This window comes from Ostreococcus lucimarinus, chromosome 8 (assembly GCF_000092065.1).
Source record: "Ostreococcus lucimarinus CCE9901 chromosome 8, complete sequence".
NCBI classification, from domain to species: Eukaryota; Viridiplantae; Chlorophyta; class Mamiellophyceae; order Mamiellales; family Bathycoccaceae; genus Ostreococcus; species Ostreococcus sp. 'lucimarinus'.
Window position 1 is genome coordinate 296,681 of NC_009362.1, and position 24,396 is coordinate 321,076.

At 60.1% G+C, this 24,396-nt stretch overlaps 15 protein-coding genes across 15 annotated transcripts; 7 read left to right on the top strand and 8 right to left on the bottom strand.

The window, feature by feature from the left end:
• Positions 1 to 19: 19 nt before the first annotated feature.
• Positions 20 to 1,430, top strand: OSTLU_33041 (predicted protein; the record flags this gene model as incomplete). The annotated part of the gene is made up of 3 exons (XM_001419085.1): positions 20 to 118; positions 339 to 483; positions 643 to 1,430. The coding sequence occupies 3 exons, from the start codon at positions 20 to 22 to the stop codon at positions 1,428 to 1,430; spliced, it is 1,032 nt and encodes a 343-aa protein (XP_001419122.1).
• A 58-nt stretch (positions 1,431 to 1,488) lies between these two features.
• OSTLU_87987 (predicted protein) lies at positions 1,489 to 2,427 on the bottom strand (the record flags this gene model as incomplete). The annotated part of the gene is made up of 1 exon (XM_001419299.1): positions 1,489 to 2,427. The coding sequence occupies one exon, from the start codon at positions 2,425 to 2,427 to the stop codon at positions 1,489 to 1,491; it is 939 nt and encodes a 312-aa protein (XP_001419336.1).
• Positions 2,428 to 2,499: 72 nt separating this feature from the next.
• Positions 2,500 to 4,073, bottom strand: OSTLU_33043 (predicted protein; the record flags this gene model as incomplete). Its single annotated transcript, XM_001419300.1, has 2 exons — positions 2,500 to 3,956; positions 4,056 to 4,073. 2 exons carry the CDS (start codon positions 4,071 to 4,073, stop codon positions 2,520 to 2,522), a joined length of 1,455 nt encoding a protein of 484 aa, XP_001419337.1. The 3' UTR covers positions 2,500 to 2,519.
• A 284-nt stretch (positions 4,074 to 4,357) lies between these two features.
• OSTLU_33044 (predicted protein) lies at positions 4,358 to 4,636 on the bottom strand (the record flags this gene model as incomplete). Its single annotated transcript, XM_001419301.1, has 1 exon — positions 4,358 to 4,636. The coding sequence occupies one exon, from the start codon at positions 4,634 to 4,636 to the stop codon at positions 4,358 to 4,360; it is 279 nt and encodes a 92-aa protein (XP_001419338.1).
• Positions 4,637 to 4,924: 288 nt separating this feature from the next.
• Positions 4,925 to 5,140, top strand: OSTLU_42569 (predicted protein; the record flags this gene model as incomplete). The annotated part of the gene is made up of 1 exon (XM_001419086.1): positions 4,925 to 5,140. A coding segment is annotated over one exon (216 nt), but the record flags the coding sequence as incomplete, so codon positions are not given.
• Positions 5,141 to 5,857: 717 nt separating this feature from the next.
• OSTLU_42368 (predicted protein) lies at positions 5,858 to 7,759 on the bottom strand (the record flags this gene model as incomplete). Its single annotated transcript, XM_001419302.1, has 3 exons — positions 5,858 to 6,274; positions 6,329 to 6,694; positions 6,854 to 7,759. Coding segments are annotated over 3 exons (1,689 nt in total), but the record flags the coding sequence as incomplete, so codon positions are not given.
• A 210-nt stretch (positions 7,760 to 7,969) lies between these two features.
• On the bottom strand, positions 7,970 to 8,161 carry OSTLU_9885 (predicted protein; the record flags this gene model as incomplete). The annotated part of the gene is made up of 1 exon (XM_001419303.1): positions 7,970 to 8,161. A coding segment is annotated over one exon (192 nt), but the record flags the coding sequence as incomplete, so codon positions are not given.
• A 2,365-nt stretch (positions 8,162 to 10,526) lies between these two features.
• Positions 10,527 to 12,561, top strand: OSTLU_16435 (predicted protein; the record flags this gene model as incomplete). The annotated part of the gene is made up of 2 exons (XM_001419087.1): positions 10,527 to 11,390; positions 11,443 to 12,561. 2 exons carry the CDS (start codon positions 10,527 to 10,529, stop codon positions 12,559 to 12,561), a joined length of 1,983 nt encoding a protein of 660 aa, XP_001419124.1.
• A 742-nt stretch (positions 12,562 to 13,303) lies between these two features.
• Positions 13,304 to 14,275, top strand: OSTLU_16436 (predicted protein; the record flags this gene model as incomplete). Its single annotated transcript, XM_001419088.1, has 1 exon — positions 13,304 to 14,275. The coding sequence occupies one exon, from the start codon at positions 13,304 to 13,306 to the stop codon at positions 14,273 to 14,275; it is 972 nt and encodes a 323-aa protein (XP_001419125.1).
• Positions 14,276 to 14,722: 447 nt separating this feature from the next.
• PRPL1 (Plastid ribosomal protein L1 large ribosomal subunit) lies at positions 14,723 to 15,352 on the bottom strand (the record flags this gene model as incomplete). The annotated part of the gene is made up of 1 exon (XM_001419304.1): positions 14,723 to 15,352. One exon carries the CDS (start codon positions 15,350 to 15,352, stop codon positions 14,723 to 14,725), a length of 630 nt encoding a protein of 209 aa, XP_001419341.1.
• A 1,093-nt stretch (positions 15,353 to 16,445) lies between these two features.
• On the top strand, positions 16,446 to 16,970 carry OSTLU_5377 (predicted protein; the record flags this gene model as incomplete). Its single annotated transcript, XM_001419089.1, has 1 exon — positions 16,446 to 16,970. A coding segment is annotated over one exon (525 nt), but the record flags the coding sequence as incomplete, so codon positions are not given.
• Positions 16,971 to 17,717: 747 nt separating this feature from the next.
• On the top strand, positions 17,718 to 19,031 carry OSTLU_42772 (predicted protein; the record flags this gene model as incomplete). Its single annotated transcript, XM_001419090.1, has 1 exon — positions 17,718 to 19,031. A coding segment is annotated over one exon (1,314 nt), but the record flags the coding sequence as incomplete, so codon positions are not given.
• Positions 19,032 to 20,505: 1,474 nt separating this feature from the next.
• HTA3502 (predicted protein) lies at positions 20,506 to 20,871 on the bottom strand (the record flags this gene model as incomplete). Its single annotated transcript, XM_001419305.1, has 1 exon — positions 20,506 to 20,871. The coding sequence occupies one exon, from the start codon at positions 20,869 to 20,871 to the stop codon at positions 20,506 to 20,508; it is 366 nt and encodes a 121-aa protein (XP_001419342.1).
• Positions 20,872 to 21,239: 368 nt separating this feature from the next.
• Positions 21,240 to 21,578, top strand: HTB3501 (predicted protein; the record flags this gene model as incomplete). Its single annotated transcript, XM_001419091.1, has 1 exon — positions 21,240 to 21,578. The coding sequence occupies one exon, from the start codon at positions 21,240 to 21,242 to the stop codon at positions 21,576 to 21,578; it is 339 nt and encodes a 112-aa protein (XP_001419128.1).
• Positions 21,579 to 21,818: 240 nt separating this feature from the next.
• Positions 21,819 to 24,309, bottom strand: OSTLU_24928 (predicted protein; the record flags this gene model as incomplete). Its single annotated transcript, XM_001419306.1, has 1 exon — positions 21,819 to 24,309. The coding sequence occupies one exon, from the start codon at positions 24,307 to 24,309 to the stop codon at positions 21,835 to 21,837; it is 2,475 nt and encodes an 824-aa protein (XP_001419343.1). The 3' UTR covers positions 21,819 to 21,834.
• Between the last annotated feature and the right edge of the window lie 87 nt (positions 24,310 to 24,396).

Here is a 24,396-nt window from a genome sequence, read left to right on the forward strand (position 1 = left end):
ACCTCGCGACGCGATCGCGATGTCGGCGTGCGCCGTCGACGACCGCGCGCTCGCGCGAGACGACGACGTCGCGCGCGACGAACCGATCGCGACGACGACGCCGATCGCCGCGCTCGAGGTGCGACGACGCGCGACGACGCGCGCGAACGACGACGCGAACGACGACGCGATGCGATTCGAACGAGTCGTTTGACGACGACGACGACGACGACGACGACGACGACGACGACGCGCGACGCGCGACGAGGGACGCGACGGACGACGCGCGACGGCGCGTTCGCGCGGATGACGACTGACGACGAACGAACGGCGACGCCGAACGGACTCGGACGACGCAGGAATCTGGGATCGCGGCGTCCGACGTGAGCAAGCTGCGCGACGCGGGCGTGCACACGGTGGAGGGACTCGCGGCGGCGTCGAGGAAGCACCTGCAATCGATCAAGGGGCTGTCGGAACAGAAGGTGGAGAAGCTGAAGCAAGCGGGTGCGAGCGAGGCGCGAGGCGAGGCGACGCGAGCGAACGCGCGAGGACGCGGGGGGGGCGCGACGCGCGAGGGCGACGCGAGAGGTGCCTCGTTTGATGGATTGAAAGCGAGCACCCGAGGAGACTGACGAGAGACGCGACGACGCGCGAGCGACGCAGCGAACGCGATCGTGCCCGCGGGATTCACGACGGCGAAGATGATCGATCAGCAGCGTCAGGATACGATATATATCACGACGGGTTCGGCCAAGGTGGACGAATTGTTGCAGGGGGGGATCGAAAGCGGGAGCGTGACGGAGATTTACGGCGAGTTCAGGACGGGGAAGACGCAGTTGATGCACACGCTCGCGGTGACGAGCCAGATGCCGATCGAGCACGGTGGTGGCGAGGGTAAGTGTCTGTACATCGATACCGAAGGCACGTTCCGTCCGCAGCGGTTGATTCAGATCGCCGAGAGATTCAACATGGATCCCTCGGCGGTGCTGGATAACGTGGCGTACGCCAAGGCGCACAACGTCGAACATCAGAGCGAACTTTTGCTCGCCGCCGCAGGAATGATGGCGGAGACGCGATTCTCGCTCATGATTATCGACTCCGTCACCAATCTCTACCGCACCGAATACGAAGGTCGCGGTGAACTGAGCGCGCGTCAGATGCACCTCGGGAAATTTTTGCGCCAACTCGCCCGTCTCGCGGATGAGTTCGGCGTCGCCGTCATCGTATCGAACCAAGTCGTCGCTAACCCTGAAGGCGGACCATTCGCGGGAGCGAATGCGCTCAAACCCATCGGCGGGAACATCATGGCGCACGCGAGCACGACGCGATTAGCCCTTCGCAAGGGGCGCGGAGAGAACAGAGTGATGAAAGTCGTGTGTTCTCCCGTGCTGCCGGAATCGGAGGCGCAATTTTCCATCAGCGAGTTTGGTATCGAAGACGCCAAGGATTAAAGCGAGCGAAGACGTTTCCATGTATTTCATAATTTTACAACTTTCGTTCCACTACGTCTCAGCGCAGCGTCGTCGAGTACCACGCAACACCGCACGCTATGGCGACGCCGCCGCAGATTTGTAAGCCCAGCCTCAGTTTTTCGTAGTCGAACTTTTCGCGCGCCTCTTGACCGTACTGCTCTTCCAACGTTTTTTCTCGCTTCTTTCGCCCACCGGATGCGCTCGCCTTGGCACCGGTCGACCATTTATCGCTGTACGGAGCGAACGAATCTGGATCGCGCAGCAACGGCACCTCCACGCGTTCGTTCGCCGCAATCTCCATTTTCGGCGCTTCAAGAATGAACCGCAACTCCTCCGCCTGCTTCCGAATAGACTTCTCCGGATGTACGCTCTCCAGGTACTTGTAAATCTCCAACGCCTTATCCCCTTGGCCGTACGCATCCAGCGCGAGCGCCTTGTAAATCTGAATCCGTCCGCCGAGTAGACTCGTCTCGCTAGTCTCGTCTTCGGCCGCCTTAAACCACTTCACCGCGTCGTCGTACATACCACGACCGTACGCATACACCCCAGAATCATACATTTTCGTCGCGCTCTCGATCTCGCCTCGCAGCGTTCTCGCGTTTGACTCCAACTTCTCCGCGATTTTCTCCGCGTACTTTCGCTGCGCCTCGGGCGCTTCGGCCAAGCTCGAGTACCCCAGCGCCTTCGCGACCGTCGTCTCGAAGTCTTCGCCCGCCTCGAACGCTTCTTGAAACCTCTGCGTCGCCTTCAGCACCTTCGCCGCGTCGGCACCGGTGGGAATGAGCGCGCGCCGGACCTCCTGCAGCAGCGCTTTCGACGCGTTGTTTGCTGGATTGCTGCTCACGACGACGGGTTTGGAGGCGATTATCGCGTCGTCCGCGCGCCGTTCGGAGCTCGAGCGCTGCGCGGTGCGCGAGCGTCGCGCGCGTCGCGCGTGCGCGAGGTTAGGGAGGACGGCGCGCGCGAGGGCGGGCATGAGTCGCGCGATGCAGTGACGTCGAAGTCGGTAAATATTTCAAGCTCTGATTTTACAACGGCGTCGCGACGACGCGCGCGCGCGAATCCGGGCTACGATTTATCGCCGGGAAGAGCGATCGATTTAGGCTTGCGCTGACGAACTTTTTTCGACTTTGGAACCGTCGCCGGGACGCTGTTCGCCGGGCGCTTGGCGCCTGCGGCGGCGCCGGCGGAGACGACGCTACCGCTCGACGTCATCCGACGGACGACGACGCTGACGGATCGATCGGTGGAATCGAGCGGTAAGGCGCGAGACTTCTGCGCGCGACCGATTGCATCTTTCGTTACCGCACCGTCGAGACGTTCGAACGCGTCGTTGGCGCGTTTGGTGTCGGTAAACGTGACGAGGCAGGAGGTGGTTTTTTTGCCGCCGAGAGCCGCGGAGTCCGTCGTCGTCGCATCGAGAAAGCTTCCCTGCACGCTCTCGATGTGCGCTCGATCGGTTTCTTCGAACACCATCTTCAACGCCTCCGCGCTCGTCCCACGCGGAATGCGATGGATAAAAAGCTTGCACAGGTCCTCGGCGTCCACTTTGTGCGGCGGCGCGTCCACCTCAAAGATGGGTTTCGCCTCGCGAACCGCCCATAACACTAAGTCTAATGCCGCTTTGGCGTCCTCGACGGAATCGTGATAGCCCGCCTCAGTTTGTCTCATCTTTCGTTTGAGCAAAGTTTCGCACAAAATCGCCAAGCTCGGCGTCGACCGAGGGAGATTCTTGTAACGAAACAACATTCCAGTGTCGATGACGGGTTGATGGTCAATCTTTAAAGACTTCAAATCATGCATCAACGAATGACCCACGAGCACAGTTCCCGGTTTACACAACTCCACGAGTCTATCCTGCACGTCGCTCAACGTCGTCGGCGCCGCGAGGACGTTCTCCGCCTTCAACCCAGTAATCTCCGTTCTCATGTCGACGATGTTCCCCGGCGGCTTCACGAGCGTCTTCAACAAAATATTTCCCTCATCATCCACCACGGACACCCCGACGAGCGCTCGCGTGTCGTCATCCGTCTCACACATCTCACAATCCACCCCCAACAACCTCGGCTTCATCTCTTTCTCCACGCACCAACGCACGGGTCGATACTTTGTCCGTCGCCACGGCGGTTCGTGCGACGGCAACCGATAATACGCCTCCGCGAACCCCTCATGCTTTCGCGTTCGTCGCACCAGCGCCCACGCTCGATCACCCTTCGCATCGACGACCTCGTCGTCGCCCCACTCGTCCCACTCCGCGCGTTTCTTCCGCCATTGATCGTGTTTCGTCAGCGCCGTCACGCGCGCCGTCCCGAGCGCCGTCCCGAGCGTCTCCACAAACTTTCTCAGCGTCTCCGCCGTGTGCCGGCTCGGATCGCCTCGTTGGTTCTCCGGTCGCTTCACGTTCGCCTTGAGCCACGCCTTGAAGTCGCACCCCGGGTGTTCGCTCGGCGCGGCGGTGAATCGACGCTGCGCATCCTTGACCACGCGCACGAGCGCGGCGAATTCCTGTTCGAGACGTGACCGCGTCAGTCCACAGCGCGCCTCGCGACGACGCGCGCCATCTTCCACGCGCGACGAACGACGCGACGCGCGCGCGCGCCGCACCTCGGCGCTCGTCGGCATCGCCTCGCGAAGTGCGGCGCGCGAGGCGGCGGCCGCGCCGACGCCCCGACTCGACCGACGCGTTCGCTACCACAACCTTCGATTATAATACAACGCATCGAGCGATGACGCTCTTTAGAATTCAACGCACCGTCCGTTCGCGCGTCGTCGCGTCGCCCTCGCGCGTCGCTCGACCTCGCGTCGTCCTCGCGCGCGTCGCTCGCTCGACCTCGCGTCCCTCTCGCCCCGCGTCCCTCTCGTCCCGCGCGCGTCGCGCGTCGCCGCGCGCTCGCCGACGCGCGCGCTCACTTACTCCCCGCGCGCTTCCCCTCGCCCTTCTTCGGCGGCCCTTTCCCTCGTCGCTTCAATCGCTCGAGTTTCACCTTGCGTCGCGTCTCGTCCGGCGCCGTGAACAGCGGATCGAGCGCCGCCATGGTCTTCGGGTAGTACGCCGCGAGCCGTTCGCCGATCAGCGGCGCGCGCAGGATTTTTCTCCCGCTCGGTCGACCGTCGCCGAGGTGCGCGCCGAAGACGCGCGCGGCGACGCGCGCGATCTCGGTCGCGGTCTTCGCGACGCCCGGCATCGCGGCGTCGTCTGACGACACACGACGGCGACGCGAACGACGAACCGCGACGACGATGAGCGACGACGAGGACGTGAAGAAGGAGGTGAAGGAGGATCACATCAACATCAAAGTTCGGGACATGGTAAGACGGCGCGAAGACGGCGCGAGGGCGGCGAAGACGCGCGCGGGATGGATGGATGGATTTTAAACGTCATCGCGTCGACGTCGAGGGAACGACGCGCGAGGCGCGCGCGAGAGGCGAGCGAGGCGAGAGAGGACTGACGATCGAACGCGCGGCGCGGCGATGGGCAGGATAACAACGAGGTGCACTTCAAGGTGCGACCGTCGACGAAGTTTTCAAAGGTGTTCGACGCGTACTGCCAACGCAAGGCGTTGCAGCCGAACGCGGTTCGATTTTTGATGGACGGTGAGCGGTTGCGGCCGGATCAAACGCCGGAGGAGATGGACATGGAGGATGGCGATTGCATCGATGCGATGATGGAGCAGGTGGGCGGGGGCTGAGCGGGGAACGCGGGGACGACGCGGACGCGGACGAGACGCGATTTAGGATCAAACGCCATAATGTGATAACGATGCGCATCGACTCTTGATTTCATTCTGCTACGTCTATTACTGGTGCTTCGCTCACTGGTACTCCGCTTGCGCGCGTTGCATCTTGCCTTGTCGACTTCTGAACACGTCTTTGACTGGTGGCTTGCTCGACGCCGAGGCGCGAGAAGCCGTCAACGCGGGATCGTCGATGAGTTCGATGGCTTTTCGCTTCTCGCCGCCTTGGTAACCCATTTCGTCGAGATATCCCTCGATGGCCGCCTCGCTCAGATCGGTGCTCTTCAACGCGTCTAAGACGGCATCGACGCGAGGCGGAGGGAACTTTGCGAAGGCAACAGGTCCTGGAAGGCTGGTGAAGAACTTGCCGAGCGCGCCGGGAAGCTTTTTCTTCTCGATCGGCGGAGGAGGAGGAGGTTTCGCGGAACGCGTCGGTGCGCCCGTGGGCGCGGCGGGTGGTGGCACGGCGGCCATGGCCGCCACTCGCGCGAGTCGTTCTTGGCGCAGCGTTGCGAAGGAAATGCTCGAAGCTTCGATTCTTCGCATGGGCACGACGGCGCCAAGCGACGCGAAGTAATCGCAGTATTCTTCGCTCGCGGGTCGAATGTCCATGCACGTGTGTCTCCCTAACAACGAGTTCAAGAGATTCGTTTTAATGACCGTCGCCCCGCACGCGGCATTACGCCGTGCCTCCGCATCTAAAATCGTATCCACTGTGCCATGCGAACGCTCAAAATCGACAAACATATCCCAAATCTTCATCGACGGCGATTCACTCAGGGAACGTTCAAACAAAACTCGGGCATTGGCAACATCGTTCACGCCAATCAAGAACTCGGCATAACGCTCGACGTAGTCTGGCGACGTCAAAAATTTCTTAAGCCCGAGCTCAAAGATGTTTCTCGCCGGTTTATCGCTCTTATCGTACTGCCATTCAATCATCGCGGAGTTTGCGTAAATTTCCCACGTCGCCCCGGGCGCCTTACGGGCTCGCATGAAAGCTTTTCGACTCGAATCTTGATCTCCAACACGACGCGACGCGCGAACGTATTCGCAGTACGTTAGAATTATATCCGAGGGCATCATTATCTCCTCACCTCGCTCGATGGCTTCGTCAGCGCTCTCTTCATAGGCGTCAAGCACGGACTCGTAGATGGCTCTACACGCGTCGGCGTCGCCGCGAGTCTCTTCGATATCCGCCGACGCAAAAGTGATAAGCGTGCAATACGGTAACGCCTCCCGCGCTCGCTGTAAAACTTCCACCGCCTCGTCTGAACGATTCTCGCTCTCGTGCCAGTGCGCGTACTCTAGCCAAAACTCAGGTGTCTCACCGAGAGACAGACCTGCTAATTCGTAGGCGTGCTTCACGCGCGCATAGAGTTGTGGGGACGGTTCATTCGGCGTTGCACCTTCAAGCTTTTGCACGTTTGACTTCTCAAAATCGATAATCTCTGCCCATTGAGCTGCGCACGCCGTGGGTGATGCCGCAAGAAGCGCGTATCGTCCACTCTTGCAGGCCTTCGCCCCGTGCGCTGGCGAGCCGCAAAATTTACATTCGTGCGCGCGCGCACAACCTCTACACCCAGCGGCATTGAACGCGGGACAAATAATCGAAGTCAACCCATCCGCACCGCGCTGCACTGGATCAACACACACCGCGCCCACGACGACGTCGGCGAGCACCTTCTTCCTCTTACCGAGCGCCGTGCGTGTGAGCAACAACTTTGGCGCTATTTCCTGCAACAACGCCCTCGCGAGCGCCTTGTTCTTCTCAAGCTCAAACGCTTCGTAAACCTTGTAAACTGCATCTAATTTGTGCATCGGCACTGAAATCGCCTTCTGGTACGTCCTGCGAACGATCATATCTCTCGCACTCGGCGCTTGCTCCACAGCGACGTCGGTGACAATCAGCGTCGCCTCGGTGCTGCGCAAGAACTGACAATAGTCCATCCAAAGATCACCAGCGTCCGCGTCCTCGCCGACGACGTCCACGGAGTACTCGTACACCGATTTCATTGTGTTCACCCCCTCTTCTGTCGTCACATCGTTCGTGCTCGCCATGTACGACGCGTATCTTCGCCAGAGCAACGCGCTCGGGCACGGTATCAAGCACTTCCCGAAAATGGCGCGGATCGCTTCGTCGTCCGGCGTCCCCGCATCGTTCTTCGAAAGCTCCGCGTCGACGTACCAGCACCACGCCAACGATGATCGAGGGAACTGTTCGGTGATGGCGTCGAACAGCGGTCGAGCGCTCGGAATCGTCGTCGCCAACGCCAGTCTCGCGCACCGTTCCCACCCGGCGGCGTCTGACGGATTCTCTCTTAAATGCGTCAGCAAATCATCGTGATCGCCGCTCCCGTCGGTTTCGACCGCATCCACGTCCGCATCTTCTAACTTTGCGTCGTCGGCGTCCGTCGCGACGACGCGTTCGGGCGCATCGCCGGCGTCCGGGGGCGAAGAATCTTCGTTTGACGCTTGATTGAGTAATCTTCCCACGAGATCGGCTTTCGTGCCGCTATCGTCGAGCCCAGCGTCGGCGCAGCGCTTCTTGAGATCGACAGCCTTCAATCGCATGAGCGATTTCTCGGTGCTCATGACGCTCGCGATGGACTCACGCGGTCGATGACGCGCTCGAGAGTGAGGCGGCGGCGGGACGAGAGGCGACGACGGCTCGGCTCGCGGCGGCTGCGACGCATATGATATGATGTTTCGAATCTAAGATTTATTCGCCGCGCGCGCGCGAATCCAGGCGCGAATGTTTGGTAAGTTTGACTTTTCTCCGCGCTCGAGGGTTGCTCGATTGGGCACGCGCGCCAAGGGCGCGCAGGTCGGTCGGCCGTGCGCGCAGGCGAACGGCATTTGGGTCAGACGCAAAGCGCGAACAATCGCTTCGCACTCGTCGCGATTCAAGGTGTCTCCGAACATGATGGCGCCTCTGCACGCTTTACTCGCGAGTAATCTGTGAAGCGGTCTCGGAGCCTGCTTCGTCGACGTCGACGTCGTTTGTAGCTGAAACAAATACTGTCGAAGTGCGTCGCCACCCAACGACGTGCCGCGAATCGTCGGGACTCGAGTGAGGTAGACGACCGTCTCATTGTTGTCGTCGTTGTCGTTCCGCCAATCCCAGCCCCAGCGACGCACGAGTGCGGCGTTTGAATTCAAAGTATTGAACTCTTCCACGCTCACCGGCGTCGCCCAGAGCACGGAGGATTGAGTTTCTTGCGTCGGTACGTGCACGTCGTCGCTGAGCACGCGTGCCCAAAGCTCTTCGAGTGATATCCTCTCGTCAGCTGCGTGTTGATCGAATGCAACTATGATATCGTCGTCCAGAACCGTCAAGATAAACTTCTTTCCCACCTGGTCGATGACTCGAACTCTCTCTTCTCCGTCGCTCATTGAAAGCAGGCATTCTCGCGAAAGCTCCGGTGGGGGACGAAGCGCAGAACTCGCGGCTGTCTTTTCGATTGAAAGAATCGGGACCTCAGAATCAAAGACCGGGTTCGACCATGTCTTCAAGGCCGCCGCCGCGTTTGACGGCGAACGAGGTGGCTCGGTGTCTCGCGACAGACGTCGCAGCATTGATTTCGCAAATGGTCCTTCTCCGTCGTTCGGGCAGCACTCGCATCGTCCCCGTTCACTCATCTTGCGCCGATTTCTCGGTGGATCAACAACTGAATTCATATTTGGTGGTGGGTCGTCGTTTGGGGAATCGTCGCGAATCGGCCATGCGTGCTCGTTCACGCACGCTTTGCGAAGAACAGAAAGAACCGTGTTCCAATTTTCAAACTCAATCAACGTCGTCTTCGGATCAAACGTCACTTCGAATGCGTCTTCCGGGCACTCGATCGATATCAGATATGCTGGAAATCCTTTCCCTATGTTTCTTGCGCCGTGGCCTAAAAAGGCATCGGCCTCGATGCGAATCATCTCTCGATGCAGCGCGTTTGATTTGCCGCGGATGAAGTCTCCGTTGACGTACACGTACTGCAACTCAGCCGACCCAAGCCGACGATCGGGCGCGCTGACATATCCACGAACGCGCAAGTCATCGGAATCGTACTCCACCGGACGTAAATATCTCACGACGTCGTCACCGAACGCTCGACCCAACCCATCCAGTACGCTCGATCGGTTCCCTTCCACGCGCTCGACGACGGCATCGTCCACGCGAAGCGTTATGCCCAGATTAGGCCTCAAAAGGCACGCGTGGAACACGATAGACCGCATCTCCATCACGAACTCAGTCTTTCTTTCACTCAATCGCTTCATCGCGACGCTGTTGTTCCAAAACACGCCCTCCAACCTCACGGTCGTCGCGTCCTCGTCAAACGCGCGCAGACTCGTCTCCAATCGCGCGCCCCCGTCCCCGTTCCCGTCTTCATCCCACGCGTGCGTCAACTCCATCGCCGGCTCGCTCGACCCTCGCGCTCTGGATATTATTTTCAACACTCTCACCGCTCCCGCGATCGCGACCAGCGCCCTTCCGCTCCGGTTTCGTCCCCCGCGCGTCGCGCCGCCGATTCCGGAAGCAGAACCGGCACTTTCTTCTCGGCCTTCTCGGAGCGCGAGACACAGCTCGCGCGCGTCCTCGCGCGTCATCCCGTCGCCGTCGTCCGCGACGACGACGCGCACGTTCGCCTTCGCGCCCTCGCATCGTCCCATCGCGACGTCGACGCGGATCGAGCGCGCGCGCGCGTCGACGGCGTTCGCGACGAGCGCGGCGATCAGCGTCGGGACGTGCCCACCGGCGCGGTTCGCGCCGATCGCCGCGGCGTCGCGCGCGGCGAGCGGACGGAGCATGCGTCGCGGACGCGCGCGTCGACGCGATCGCGCGCGCGCGTCGTCGTCGGGACGTCGACGCGCGAACGAATGAATCGACGCGAATCGAATCGATGCGACGAAACGACGACGAGTGCGGCGGCAGGGCGCGACGCGCGCGCGTCCGACGAGAGCCGACGCGCGCGAGTCGACGGCGCGCTCGACGAGGCCGCGCGCGGGCGAGACGACGCGCGCGCGCGCGATGGCGTCGCTGCGCGCGAAGCTGCGCGCGCTCGAGTCGTTTGAAAATGACGCGACGACGTCCGAGGCGACGACGACGGCGACGACGACGGCCAAGGCGCGACGCGAACGGAGTGGATCGCCGCGGACGCCCGCGAGCGGGACGTGGAACGCGTCGACGCGGGTGACGGGGAGTCGAGCGCCGAACGACAGCGCGAGAGCGACGGCGGGACGGCGGTGGCGAGACGCGGCGCGGCGGACGCGGGACGCGACGGCGGAGAGAGATGAGGGAGACGGAGGGCGCGAGGGAGGAATGCGGTCGGTGGTGTCGCGCGCGCGCGCGATGCGGGGATTCGCGGACGTGGTGGAGGCGGCGGCGGCGGGTCGAGAGGCGAGGCGAGGCGTAACCGTTTCGCCGGAGGACGCGGCCAAAGCGGAAGCGACGACGACGACGGCGACGACGACGACGGCGGCGAAACGAACGCCGCGGGAGATCATACTGCAGCGAAGTCTCGCCATGCGGCGCGGACGTCTCGATGGGGACGTCGAATCGACGAAAGCGCGGGCGGCGACGGAGGAGGTCTTCAAGCTCAAGAAACGCGAGACGAATGACGTGGAGGAGGAAGTATTGAAAATATTGCGCGATGTGGTGGAAGAGACCAGAGATGAACGCGCTCGTAGTAGTAGAAGTAGTGGGAACGAAGGGACGGCGATGATGACGGCGACAGCGGCGGCGGGCGGAGCGACGATTGCGCCGGCGCCGACGCCGACGCCGAACGAGAGTGAGAGAGCAAAGAACAAGTCGAGCATCGGGATCGCGGTAGTCATCATCTCTGCGCTGATCGGCGTTTTGTGCGGATGCACACTGACACTCGCGCCCACCTCGGGCGTCGCCGACGCGGTCGTATCACCTCCAGCGGTAACGCCCAGCGCGACGTTTGATCTCGCCGGAGCGGATCTCGACGCGTCCTTGATGGCTCAGTTAGACCGTGCTAGATTGGTTCACGACGCCTTGACTGACGAATCTCACCGTAAGCGGATTCGAGTCGCTGCGAAGCGCGCATCTCTGGCGCGTCGTGCCGCCGCTGAGCGCATTGCCGCGAGCGTCGGCGGCGAAGCCGATCCAGCTGGCGAGCAAATCCAACTCGCCGAATCGACGTGTCGAGCCGTGCGCGCCTTCTCCGAGCTTCACCGCGCGATAGACGACGTGGGTTAACTTATGACGTTCACTCTGAACGTCGCATGACGGCGTACCCTAGCCCACACCGAGTTGTGATAAAAATTTCATGGTCGCTCTCGACGTCGTTGTCGCGCGCGCGACGTGGGAACTTCAAACCATGCCTCGCGCCACGAAACGTAAGCGCACCGCGCCACGCGCGAAACCCACGAAACCCGCGAAAGAGGACAACATCGACGCGTCCGCGCGCAAGCGTCGTCGCACGACGAAGAAGCCACCGCGCGCAGACGAAAACCGGGGTTCTTACTTGCCGAACGATGTATGGAGCATCATCTTGGACAAACTCGTGCACCAGGCGTTTGGCCCGATCAAGCGCACGGTTTTCGAGGGTCCCGCGGACGTCCCCGTGGCGCGTGAAGTCGATCGAAGCGCGACTGTGTTTAAAGCTCGAGCCAAGGCGCTGCTCGCGCTTCGATGCGTGAATAAACAGTTGCGCGCGCTTCTCGGAAGCGACTTTGGCGAGACGCTGTACGCGACGTGCAACGAGAGAGCGCGACATTACACGGATGTGCTCGATAGCCGCGATCTTCGCCCTGCGAGTATGCTTGAGCGACATATGTGTTATTTCGCGCACACGACTGGATGCCAGAAGTGCGACAAGCACCGGACCATGCGAAAGCCAAATTTTACATTTGGCGTTCGCATGTGCAAGGAATGCTTACGGAAACGCACGGTCATCGATCGCGAGTTAGAAAATGAGTATTCGCTCTGGGCTTACTTGAACGAAATCTTCGCACGATTACCGCACGATGTCGTCAAGGGATGGTCTGCGTACTACAAGGAAGAGTACTACATGAAAAGGCTCTGGCGCGCGAGCGTGGCGAATCTCGTCGACGAGCTCCGTCGTCCAAAGGCCGCGCCCGCCGCGCATGAAACCGCCCGCGCGAAGGCCAAGTCCGCCAAGACGCGCGCGCGCGCGCTCACGGACGACCAAAAGCGCGCCGAGCGTAAGGCGACGATCGACGCAATCTTGGCTCCGCTCGCGAAGCCCGGCGTCGATTTCGCGCGCAGCGCGCTCTACCGCGCGCAAATCGCCGTCCCGCGGCTCCTCGCCTCCGTCGACGCCTTCGCCTGGCGCCACGCCCCGCACATTCTCGACGAGCTCGCGAGCGACGCCTCGCCGTCCGACGCCGACGCGTGAGTCTCACGCGCGACGTCTCTTCCGACCGACGACTCTTCTGACGACCGACCGACCGACCGACCGAGATCGCCGCCACGTCAGCGTGCCCACGCCGGGATCTTTATCTCGCCGCGCGCGGCACTTTTTCCCATATATCCGCGCGACGAATCTGTTTTACGACGAAAAGTGAACACAAAAATCGCGACCCCGGACGCTTTTTCAGACACCCGGATTAAACCGGAAAAACCCGCGCCGGAGACCCCGCACTGCATCTCGCGCGTGCGTCGCGTGCGAACATCCCGACTCGCGCGGTGCGGTGCTGCCGGACGAAACATATTGTCCACGCGCGCGCGCGCGCTTTTGAAGCGCTGACGATCGCGCGTCGACGCGAATTCGCTGAGAATTCGAACGCACATCCGCGCGGGACGAACGTGCACTTTTCGCGCGAGTTTTTCGTCGCGCGGCGGGTGTGGCGACCGCGCGCGGACGGTGCGCGCGGGTGAATCGGACGCGGGAATATGACTTCGCCGATTCTCGTGCCGGGCGCGCACGGAGGAGAGTCCGCGAACGCGATGGACGGCGCGACGTCGCCGCCGCAACTCGGCGCGCCGCGAGAGGTTTGCCGCGATTTTTTAAAGGTGGGTCGTCTTGAGTCGTGACTCGTCGTTTTCGCGAAAAGACCCTTTCGAGCTCGAGCGAGAAAACGGTCGATCTGGCGATCGATCGACGCGAATCGAGCGATGTGGTCGTGAAGATACTGACGATGGTGTGCGCGCTTCGCTTCGCGACGCAGGGAGCGTGTTTCCGGGAGAATTGTCGATACGCGCACGACGCGGCGGAGGGCGCGGCGGTGCCGACGCAGACGACGCAACCGGTTTGCAGAGACTATCAAAACGGTCGATGCTTCCGAGCTTCGTGCAGGTTTTATCACGGTTCCAACGCTGAGCAAGTAGCGGTGCAGCTTGGCGCGGGTAATCGAATGTTCCCTGGATCCATCAACGGCGCGCAAGGGATGTACGGCGCCGCCACTGGCGACTTGTTGCACAACAAGAATCCGCAGTTGCACATGATGAACAGGACGATGAATCTTCCCATGAACATGGTGGGCAACCCCGATCCCGCGGCTTTGCTTGGCGCCGACGCGAGTACTGCGGCTTTACTCGGAGGCAATTTGAGCTTGGAACAAGCGCTGTTTTTGCAAACGGCGATGGCAAACGGGACGGCGTACGATAATAACGCCGCGCTCACCGCCGTGGCCATGGCAAACGAGATTCTCCGAAGAAACGCCGCTGGACAGCAAGCACCGAACGGTAATTACGATATGAGCTCGATGTACGCGCAGCAAATGGCGACGGTGGTTGCGCAGCAGCAAGCGGCACTCGCACAGCAAATGGCTGCGGCGAATGGTCAATTGACAAACGGCGGCTTCGCCCCTCTCAACAACGGAGAGAAATTGTCGAAAGATGCCGGTGTTGGCGGTGCGTACCAACAAGCAGTTGCAGCAGCGAGCGCAGCGATGAACAATCCATCTGCCCCCGGTGAGCAATTTTCTTGGACTGGGATCGAATACGCCACAAACGGAGTCCACCAACAAAATCAATTTAAGCCAGTCGACTCCATCGCCGCGCTTCCGGATTCATTAGTCGACAATGATCTCTTTGGATTTGTCAACTCGGAAATGTCAAACGCAGCCGCCGCGTTTGTTCCTGGATCTGCTTTGGGGAACCTCCAATGACACAGCTCGCAGCTGCCGCGCGCTGTTGGATTTATTTTTCTCCGTGGTCGAGGCACTAACGTTTTGTTTGTGCGTGCACTTTTTGAGAGCCTCGATGACCTTGATACGATGAATTTTTGTGTATATTTAAGAGAAACCGGACTGGTACTGATACACGGCACTGGATTACATCCATTGTCCGAGTCAGTACGTCGTCCCATGGTTCGCTCGAACCGCCCGCTTCGCTGGCCCGTCGCTCAGCTCATTTCCCTTAAAGATTAGTTTCATAGCCCCACTATCACGCGTAGCTCGTTAGTGGTGTCAATACAATTTTGTACAGTTTTGCTCCAAAACGCGGCGCGCGATCGATGCATAAAGGCGACGTGTTGAATAAATGTGTTTGGTTATTTCCGAATTGTGGCTAATCTATCGCGCAGAAAGTTGATTCAAGCAAACAAACCTTCCTCTTTAAGCAGACAAGGCGGCGACTTCATCGCGCGCTTGCGGCACATCCACTTGCACGGACGGGCCCATGCTAGACGCAATGTACATGGAGCGCCAGTAGACACCCTTAGCACCGACCGGACGGTTCGCGTCAATCGCGCCGACGACGGAGAGAAGGTTCTCCTTCAAGTCGGCGGCGCTGAAGCTGAGCTTACCAAACGGAACGTGCACGATACCTTGCTTATCCGCGCGGAACTCAACCTTACCCCCCTTGAACTCATTGACAGTCGTCGTGACGTCAGTAGTCACCGTACCCGCCTTTGGGTTCGGCATGAGACCCTTCGGGCCGAGCTGACGACCGAGCTTGGCCACCTTCGGCATCATATCCGGAGTGGCGACGAGCAAGTCAAAATCCATCATACCGCCCGCAATCTCGTCAACCAAGTCATCATCACCCGCAAAGTCGGCACCCGCCGCTTTCGCCGCGGCGATGTTGTCGCCCGCGCACAAAACAGCGACGCGAACGTTCTTGCCCGTGCCCTTCGGCAACGCCACAGTCGCGCGCAACTGCTGGTCGTTGTACTTCGGGTCGATGTTCAATCGAATGTGCAGCTCGGCCGATTCGTCAAACTTGGCCGTGGCCGAGCTCTTCATGAGTTCAATCGCCGCGCTCGCGCCCTGCGTCTCCAGGCGCGGCGGCACGGACTTTTGCGCGGCGCGGAATCGCTTAGACTGCTTGGCCTCCTTGGAGCTCAAGCCATCCTTGCGAACCGCGCGCGTCGGCGCCGCCGCCTCTTGTTCGAGCTCAGAAAAGTCCAAACCCGCGGCGCGCACGACTATTCGTTCGAAAAAAGCAAAACATGCCGTTTAAGGTCAGTCTCTCATCGTCATCACTCGACGCGCGCCCCTCGATCCCCCCCCCCTCCGCGCTCGCCCCGTCGCGCGCGTCTGGGTTTTCACCCAGTCCAGGTTTAGGGTCTCCACCGACCCATCGTCGCCCGTCCCACCCCTCGCGCGCGCTCGCGCGCCCTCCCCGCCCCCTCGCGCGCGCGCCGTTCGCGCCGTAAAATTCACCACCACCACCCCTCCCTCGCGCCGTCGCCATCGCGTCGACGCATCGCGCGTCGCGCCCCTCGTCGTCGCCCCGTCGTCGCGTCGCGTCGCGGTCGCACCTCGCGTCCTCGTCGTCGTCCTCTTCGTCGCCGTCCCTCGCGCGGTCGTCGCGAGGGCGGAGTACTGCGTCGTGAGCGCGAACATCGTGCGTCGCGATCGGCGATCGGCGCGGTCGGCGCGTCGTCGAGTGCGGCGTCGGCGCCGTCGCGCGCGCGCGGAATCGATAACGTGGCGGCCCGTCGAGGGGGACTCGCGCTCGAGTCGGGACCCGTCGTCGAGCCCCAGCCACGTGCGCACAATCCAGGATGGGGTTTTGTTATTTCGCGACGCCCGCGACGCCGCGCGGCGACCGCGCGCGCGACCGCGACGCGCGCGATGCGCGCCGCGTCGAGGACCGCGCTCGACGCGCGCGCGCTCGCGACGCGCGCGGCGACGGGACGAGGACGACGACGCGACGCGACGGCGACGGCGAGCGTCGAAAAGATTCCGAGAGGAGGTGCGACGCGCGAAGACGCGCGCGCGACGCGATGCGAACGCGAGACGCGATGCGAGCGCGGGAAAAAAGGGGACTGACGATGCGACGCGCGCGCGCGAATCGCGCGCAGCGGGAGCGACGGGAGAGCGGACGCTCGCGGTGTGCCTGGGGAAGTTTGACGCGATGCACCGGGGACACCTCGCGCTCGCCGAGCGGGCGGCGACGAGGGGCGACGTCGTCGTGGTGTCGTTTTCGGGGATGGCGGAGACGTTGGGGTGGGAAACGCGGTTGCCGATCACGGCGCCGAGCGATCGATCGCGCGTGTTGGCGATGTGGAGCGGGACGACGGGCGCGGCGGTGAGCGAGCACGCGTTGGCGTTCGGCGACGTGCGAGAGCTGTCGCCGGAGGCGTTCGTGGAGATGTTGGCGCGAATGGGCGTCGGTGCGGTGGTGACTGGGAAAAATTATAGGTTTGGTTACAAAGCGGCGGGAGACGTCGAGGCTTTGAAGAGGTTTGGCGAGGCGAACGGGCTGACGGTGGACGTCGTGGATTTGGTGCCGGCGCGGCGACCCTCGTCGGCGGGCCTAGGTGACCAAGTGAGCAGTTCGCGCATCAGAAGCGCGCTGAGCGCCGGTGATATCGACGAAGTGAACGAAATGTTAGGCCGTGAGCACAGAGTGGTGTGCGATATGACGGGAGAGCGCGCGGCGAACGCGCTTCGAGCCGCCGTCGATCGCAACTTGGACGAGATTAACCTCTCGCTCGAATCCGCGGAAAATCAGCCCCCGAGCGACGGCGCGTACTCCGCGCGCGTGTACGTCGATCCAGTTTCTACTGACACCGCCGTGTCCCCGCGAACGGTCTCCGTGAAGGTATCTTACGGCCGACTCTCCATCGACCGCGCCGACGTTCCCGAAATCGTGAGCGCCCGCGAGCGCGTCGCCATCGATTTCATTGCCCGCGAGAGTAAAGTCCACGCTTTCAGCGTCTCCGGTCGCTGGAACCCTAACGATCGAACCTAGCGGCCCAGCGTGCGGTTCTTTGAGATTTTAATCCTCGCGCTCGCTCACAATTTGTTCATTCATTCTTTTTTATTCAACATCGTAACGAAACGCCCTTTCGTGTCCCGTCCCGCACTTTGACACCCGCGGCGCGCCGCCATGACCGCCACCGAAGGTGACGCGGAAGACAATAAAGTCTTCGTCGCCGTGCGCGTGCGTCCGCTGAACGCGAGCGAGCGCAACGCGAGCGCCAGCGCATGGAACGTCGTGTCGACGAACGCGATTGCGCCGCAGGTGCGTCGAAAGAAAAGAAACGAATCTAACGTCGTGAACCGCTGCTTCCGCCGACGTTGCGCCGATGACGCTCGCGCACTCGTATGATGGGTCTCGAGCGTGAGCTACGGCGACGCGCGAGCGCGAAGGCGCGCGATGAAGACGCGCGATGATGAACGCGCGCTCGGGGGAACCAATCAGAATCTGACAAAGGCGCGCGCGGATGATTTTTACGCACGGCAGGATGGCGCGTCGACGACGTACGCGTTCGATCGCGTGTTTGATGAAACGAGCGATAATAGAGCGGTGTACGAGGCGACGACGTCGAAGATAGTGCAGAACGTAATCGGGGGATTTAACGGAACGGTGTTCGCGTACGGGCAGACGTCCAGCGGGAAGACGCACACGATGCACGGGACGAAGGAGGAGTTAGGGGTGATACCGCTCGCAGTGCGCGATGTGTTTGATGCGGTACGAAGACACGGGAGCGATCGAGAGTTTTTGATTCGAGTGAGTTATTTGGAGATTTACAACGAGAAGATGATGGACTTGTTCGACGGCGCCGGAGAAGATGAAGAGACGTCAAAGTTGTCAATTCGTGAGGATAAAGAGCGAGGGACGTACGTGATGGGTCTGCGAGAAGAGGTCGTGACGACACCATCGCAAGTGCTAGCGCTTCTAGAGCTCGGGACGACGCGCAGGCACGTCGGGGCGACGAATATGAACGCGCACTCGTCTCGTTCGCACACGATTTTCCGAATGATCGTCGAGTCAAGGGCGATCAGTGGGGGGATGCAGGGCGGTGCCGACGACGGCGCTGCGGTTTTAGTGTCCACTTTAAACTTGGTCGATCTCGCCGGGTCCGAGCGCATGTCAAAAACGGGTGCCGAAGGGCAGCGTGCCAAGGAGGGCGCGCACATCAACAAGAGTTTGATGACGCTCGGAGTCGTCATCAACAAACTTTCCGAAGGCGTCGAGTCCAAGGGAGGTCATATTCCCTATCGTGATTCAAAGTTGACTCGTATTTTACAGCCTGCGCTTGGTGGGAACTCCAAGACCGCCATCGTGTGCGCGATGACCCCGGCGGCGTCGCACTGCGAAGAGACGCACTCGACGCTGAAATTCGCCCAGCGCGCCAAACGCGTCGTCAACAAGGCGACTAAGAACGAGGTCGCCGCGAATGGTGCCACGAATGCGATGCTGAAACGTCAACAGAAGGAAATAGCCGCGCTTAAAGCGCGTTTGGAAGAGGAAGGGTGCGCCAAAGTGGACGACAAAGCCATCGAGGCTTTGCGAAGGCGTCTAGCCGAAGCCGACCGTGAGAAGAATCTCATGGCGCTCGCCCTGGAGGACGGGGAAGAGAAGGCCAAGGAGCGCGAGGCGAAGATTTCCGAGCTCGAGGCAAAAGTAAAGGAGCTCAACGACGCGTTGAACGAAGCAAAGGCGCGAGACGAAGAAGAAGACCCACACACGGTTGAGGTGCGTTTGAATTCAAAACGCCTTTCGCCGGAACAGCAGTCACTCTCCGCGATGACGCCTGACACCCTTCAAGCCGTGCGGGCGTTCGAAGCGAAGATTGCGGCACTTGAAAAGGATCGCGATGAGCTAAAGTCCAAGGCGAGCGATCTCGAGCGCTCAGAGAAGCGTCGAGAGGAGCTCGAGCGTCAACGCCTGGATGCAGTGCGGGACATCGCCTCACTCAAGGAGGAAATCGCCGAAATAACCGCCGCGATGGTGGATAGCGATGGCACGAACGGCGCCGGGGATGTTCAAATACTTCTTGCACAAGCTAAACGCGCTCGTGCGCGCGCGGAAGACGAGCTTTCGAGTATCAAGGCGGAGTTTTTCGAGGAAAAGTCCCGGCGCGCCGTCGCCGAGGCGGAGGCCAAGCGTCTCGACGACAAACTTACGTCTTTACTCGAATCACAAAAGGACGGTGGGAATGCAGCGCACAGCAGTGATGTTGATTCCAAATCGTTGGCTCATTTGGCCCTGCGCAAGCAAGTCGTCAAGCAAAACGAAACCATCTCTTTGCTTGAGGCGCGCGTCAAGGAATCCGACCAAATGCTTGACGAAGCCATCAAGGTGTACGAGGAGGAGGTGGCGAAGAACAAGCGGCTGATCGAGGCAGGTGTTGCGACGCAAGGTGATGAAATTCTAGCCGATCTTAACGCTGATGTCGATACGGACGCCGCCCTCGAAGCTTTAGAGGCGGAGCGACGCGCGAACGATGACTTGACCAAGCGGTGCGCAACGCTGGAGAAGAAATATTCCGTCGCCAAGGCTGCATTTGCCAAGCTCTCGAGTGAAAAGACAAAGGAAAATGACAACGCCAGCGATAAACTCAAGCGCGAAAACAAGGAGCTAAAGCGTCAAATGCACAAGCTCACTGAAGTCTACGCCCGACTGCGCGAGAAGTTTGCCGCGGGTGGTGACGCATTCGACAAAGTCAAGGACGCGACCGAGCTGAAGTACGATCTCCAGGCGCTCGAAAGAAAGCGGCAGATCGAGAAACAAGCACTCTTAGCGAAGATCAAGGAGTTCGAGGACATCGCCGCGTCGAACGGCCACGTATCTGAGCAAGGATCAGCGAAAAGGGTGAAGCGCGACTCGGGCGTCCCGCTCGCCGACGGCGCGAATCGACACCGAGTCGAGTGAAGCGCGATAGAAATTGATGATTAATTTGTAATGACTACGAGCGATGATTATTTGATTGGTATCTTGCTGAAACTTCGAGTTCGCGCGCGGCTAGATGGACTGATGACAAAAATCGAGGTCGAACTACTCACCGCCGGTTTAGTCGTCCGGTGTACATCTTTCGCAAAGAGGTGGTGTTAAATGAACACCATGTTTTTTTGTGAAACACGGCGAGAGCCCGATAATCGTGCCGGGCTTTTTTCGCTATGATCTATTTTTGAAAGCCTAAAGTAACGATTTAAACCGTTTACTTCTTGGACTTCTTCGGCAACAAGACCGAGTGGATGTTCGGGAGAACACCACCGGCCGCGATCGTGACGGTGCCGAGGAGCTTGGAAAGCTCTTCGTCGTTGCGGATCGCGAGTTGGATGTGGCGCGGCACGATGCGCGACTTCTTGTTGTCGCGGGACGCGTTGCCGGCGAGTTCAAGCACTTCCGCGGCCAAGTATTCGAGCACGGCGGCCAAGTAGACCGGCGCACCGGCACCGACGCGCGTGGCGTACTTGCCAGCCTTCAAGTAGCGGGCAACACGGCCAACCGGGAATTGCAAGCCCGCCTTGGCGGATCGGCTCGTCGCCTTCTTGCCAGTCTTTCCTTTACCTCGTCCGGACATCGTGAGTTGTTTGTATTCGCGTGATGGAATGACGCCGGGGCAGACGCCAACCGTCGCGACGACGAAAATTTCGCGAAAATCGACTCATCGCCTCACGCGATGTCGCCGTCGCGAGCCAATCAAAACGCGAGTGTACCCGGGGTACATTTCTAAAACGACCGATCATGATTCAAAATCGTGCGCGCAATTTCTTCATTTACACGTAATCTCGCGATTTGATTGGCTAAAAACGCGAGAGTCACTCCATTTGACGAGTCATGACCCCTAGATTGTGCACGAAAAATGCGTGAGTCGATTTCGCGAAATCGGCGCTCGTGCGCGCGCGACGACGGCGGCCGGCGTCATTCCACGACACGAATACATTCAAAATGGCCAAGAAGCCCGCGCAAAAGAAGCCCTCGGGCGCCAAGAAGGTTGGACGCAAGTCCAAGTCCGAAACCTACAAGATCTACATCTACAAGGTCTTGAAGCAAGTGCACCCGGACACCGGTATCTCCTCCAAGGCGATGTCCATCATGAACTCGTTCATCAACGACATCTTCGAGAAGATCGCCACGGAAGCCGCCAAGCTCGCGCGATACAACAAGAAGCCGACGGTCACGTCCCGCGAAATCCAAACCGCGGTCCGATTGATCTTGCCGGGTGAACTCGCCAAGCACGCCGTCTCCGAAGGCACCAAGGCCGTCACCAAGTTCACCTCCGCGTAAGCGTTTTGAACTGGGACGTCTGTCACACTTAGAAATCAAAAAAAACCAAAATCATAGACCGCTTCTCGACCGAGAGTCTGTCTTTAAACATTTGGTGTTCATTAACACCACCTCTGAGCGAAAGATCCGTGCCTACATAAAACTAAACCGCTTCACCGCGCCAAAGTAAACAATTTGGCGACGCGTTTGAATTCAAAATATCCGCCCCGAGTCGCGCGCACTGCCCTATGTAAGTGTTACATGTCTTCTACGTTGTCTAACGTCGCGCCACGCGATCGATTTCCTCCCCTGCGCGCGCGCAAAAGTCTACGAACCCGTCGTAGGCGCCCGGGGCGAACTCGCTCTCGAGTTCTTCCACCAAGCGCGCGTCCACAGGGGATGGGTCGTCCGCGCCTCCCAAGCGCACGTGCGTCACGCGAGGCAAAAACGTGCCCTCGAACGATTGCTCGCGGATACGACGAATCTCGCGATCGAGCGCCGAGCCATGAGCGGGCGGACACGACGCAACGGCTTCGGGGCCGATGTAAGCGACGACAACTTCGTCGTCGCCTCGAATGAGGAGGACGCCGTTGGCTGCTTCCACCTCCTGCCGGCGAAGAGGCATGCGGCCTTTCGAGAATAATGATGACGACCCGTTGGTACCGTCGATTGCATTTTCCTCACCTTCATTGCATTCCTCGAATGCGCGTAATTCTGGATACGCGTACGTTGCGGAGTCGTCGGCGTCGAACCGAAGCAAACGCGAGCGCGCTGCAACGCGAGCGTCCGGGTGCGAACCCATCGGATGGAGAATTTTCGAGCGCAGCAACCCGTAGACGAGTCTTGGAACGACATCGGTGACGAATTCAAATGTATTTGACGTCTTTCGCGCAGCGCTGGAGAACGCGATGAACCAATCCACGAGCGCTCGGCGTGCCTCGGTGGAGCCTTCTTCATCCGCCGTCATTAACGCTTGCCGAGCGAGCACACACATCACCGCGTTCGCGTCTACGTGCTTGTAGACGTCTCGCGCACTTCTTGCGATGTTTGCTCTGCATGAGTGTATGCGTCGGCGTCGACGACGATGCACGACAACCTCACCGGTGGCTCGATCGACGTCGCGTGTGATGCACGTATACTCGAATGCGAGTTGTATTTTGGGGTAACCACCGTTCAGGTCTTCCTCTAACCCCGCGCTCGTGGCGTAGTCGAAGTCGAACGCAAAAGTATCTTTTGTCGCACACGAAGCGATGTGATAAAGCCCAGGATAAGCTTTGTCCGCGTGTAACGATCCGTAAGCGTTGGCAATTTCCAAATCCGCCGTCGAACGGATGCGCAAAGTAGCGTTGATTGCCTTCTCGTTTCGAAGCAATCGATAGATATCACCGACTATTGGGATGTTTTGTGCATTTGGGTAGAGCAAGAAGGTACCCCCACTGCGCTCTGCGAGCGGCGCCAGAGTGGTCAAATCGTTGAAATCATCGCTCGTCACGACGACATCGACCTCCACACCTCGTATCAGGCATCGCTCACCGACACTTTCGTAGTGGTCGTGTGCGGGTATCATCAAAGAGTCGGCCTCGCGAGAGGCGAATTCAAAATCCTCCATTGTCGGTCGAGCGTTTTCATGCAATAAAACGTCGGCGACAGACTTAGAGAGTCGACCGACGTCGCAACTCCCGACACCTCGGCTCGGACCACCGCGAAGAAACGCTAACACTCGCGCACTCGAAATGAATCCATCGTCTACCGCTTGCTCGATAAAGGATAGTACTTCATCAAGTACCGGACCAAATATCCTTCCTTCGCTGCGCCCATCCGTTGTGGACATATCTCCGACGATACGATCGTCGATGGCGTCCGATATGACGTCTTTCCACCCGGGCGTCGGCGTCAACAAAGACGTCAAAACGTCGCCAATCGAAGATACCACGTCTTGTACGCGTCGAATGAAACCGTGCTTCCTTGGATTGGCGTGTGAATCAAAATATTTCAAGCGCACGCCATCCACATCTTGGACATCTTTCGCGCCGACGTCGCTAAAATCAATCGCCTCGAGCGTGTCGCCGCGAAACGTAAATACGCCAAACCGTGCATCCTCGCCATCCAACGCCTCCATCGCGCTTCCGAGCGCCAACTTTACTAGTTCACAATATTCTTCCCCGGCTCCATTTAAATCCACGATCGCCACGATCGCGCGCGCGTTCCTCCGCGACGTACCCGCGGTCGAGGCGTCGTTTCGCACCGCTCGACGACGCCAGTCGTTCGCCTCCAGCGTCTCCGAAGCCTCCTCGGTCTCGACCTCGCTCTTACCGTCCGAAATAGTCTCGACCGCGACATCAAACTCGTACGTTTCCCCCGATATCTCCGGCAGCGCCTGAATCGCCGCTAACCCTTTGGAATACCTCGATCCTTTCGCCGCGTCTCGCCACAACGTGTACGTCCCGCACGCGCAGCACCGAAACCCATTCGCATTCACTCGACAGTGCGCGCTGACGTATCCGTAACAGCTCGAGCACCTCGCGATGCGTTCGGGCGACTTCAGGCGCGCGATTCTTCGACACACGGCGCGGCGATCGAGCGGGTTGACGACGATTCCCAACGGGATGTGCAACTCGCGCTTGAGCTCGGCGTCGCGAGGGAGCGCGGTGGTGGTCCAACGCACCACCGCCGGCGTCGCGCGCTTGGACGAAGAGCGCGGTTTATCATCCATGACCGCCGGCGATGCGTTTTCGTCGGCAAACGGGCGCATGACGCGCGGATGAGGGCGTTGACTCTTGTGGATTAGAGCGCGCGCATCGAGGCGAGGAGTGGGGCGCATGCTAATTTTCTAATCTGG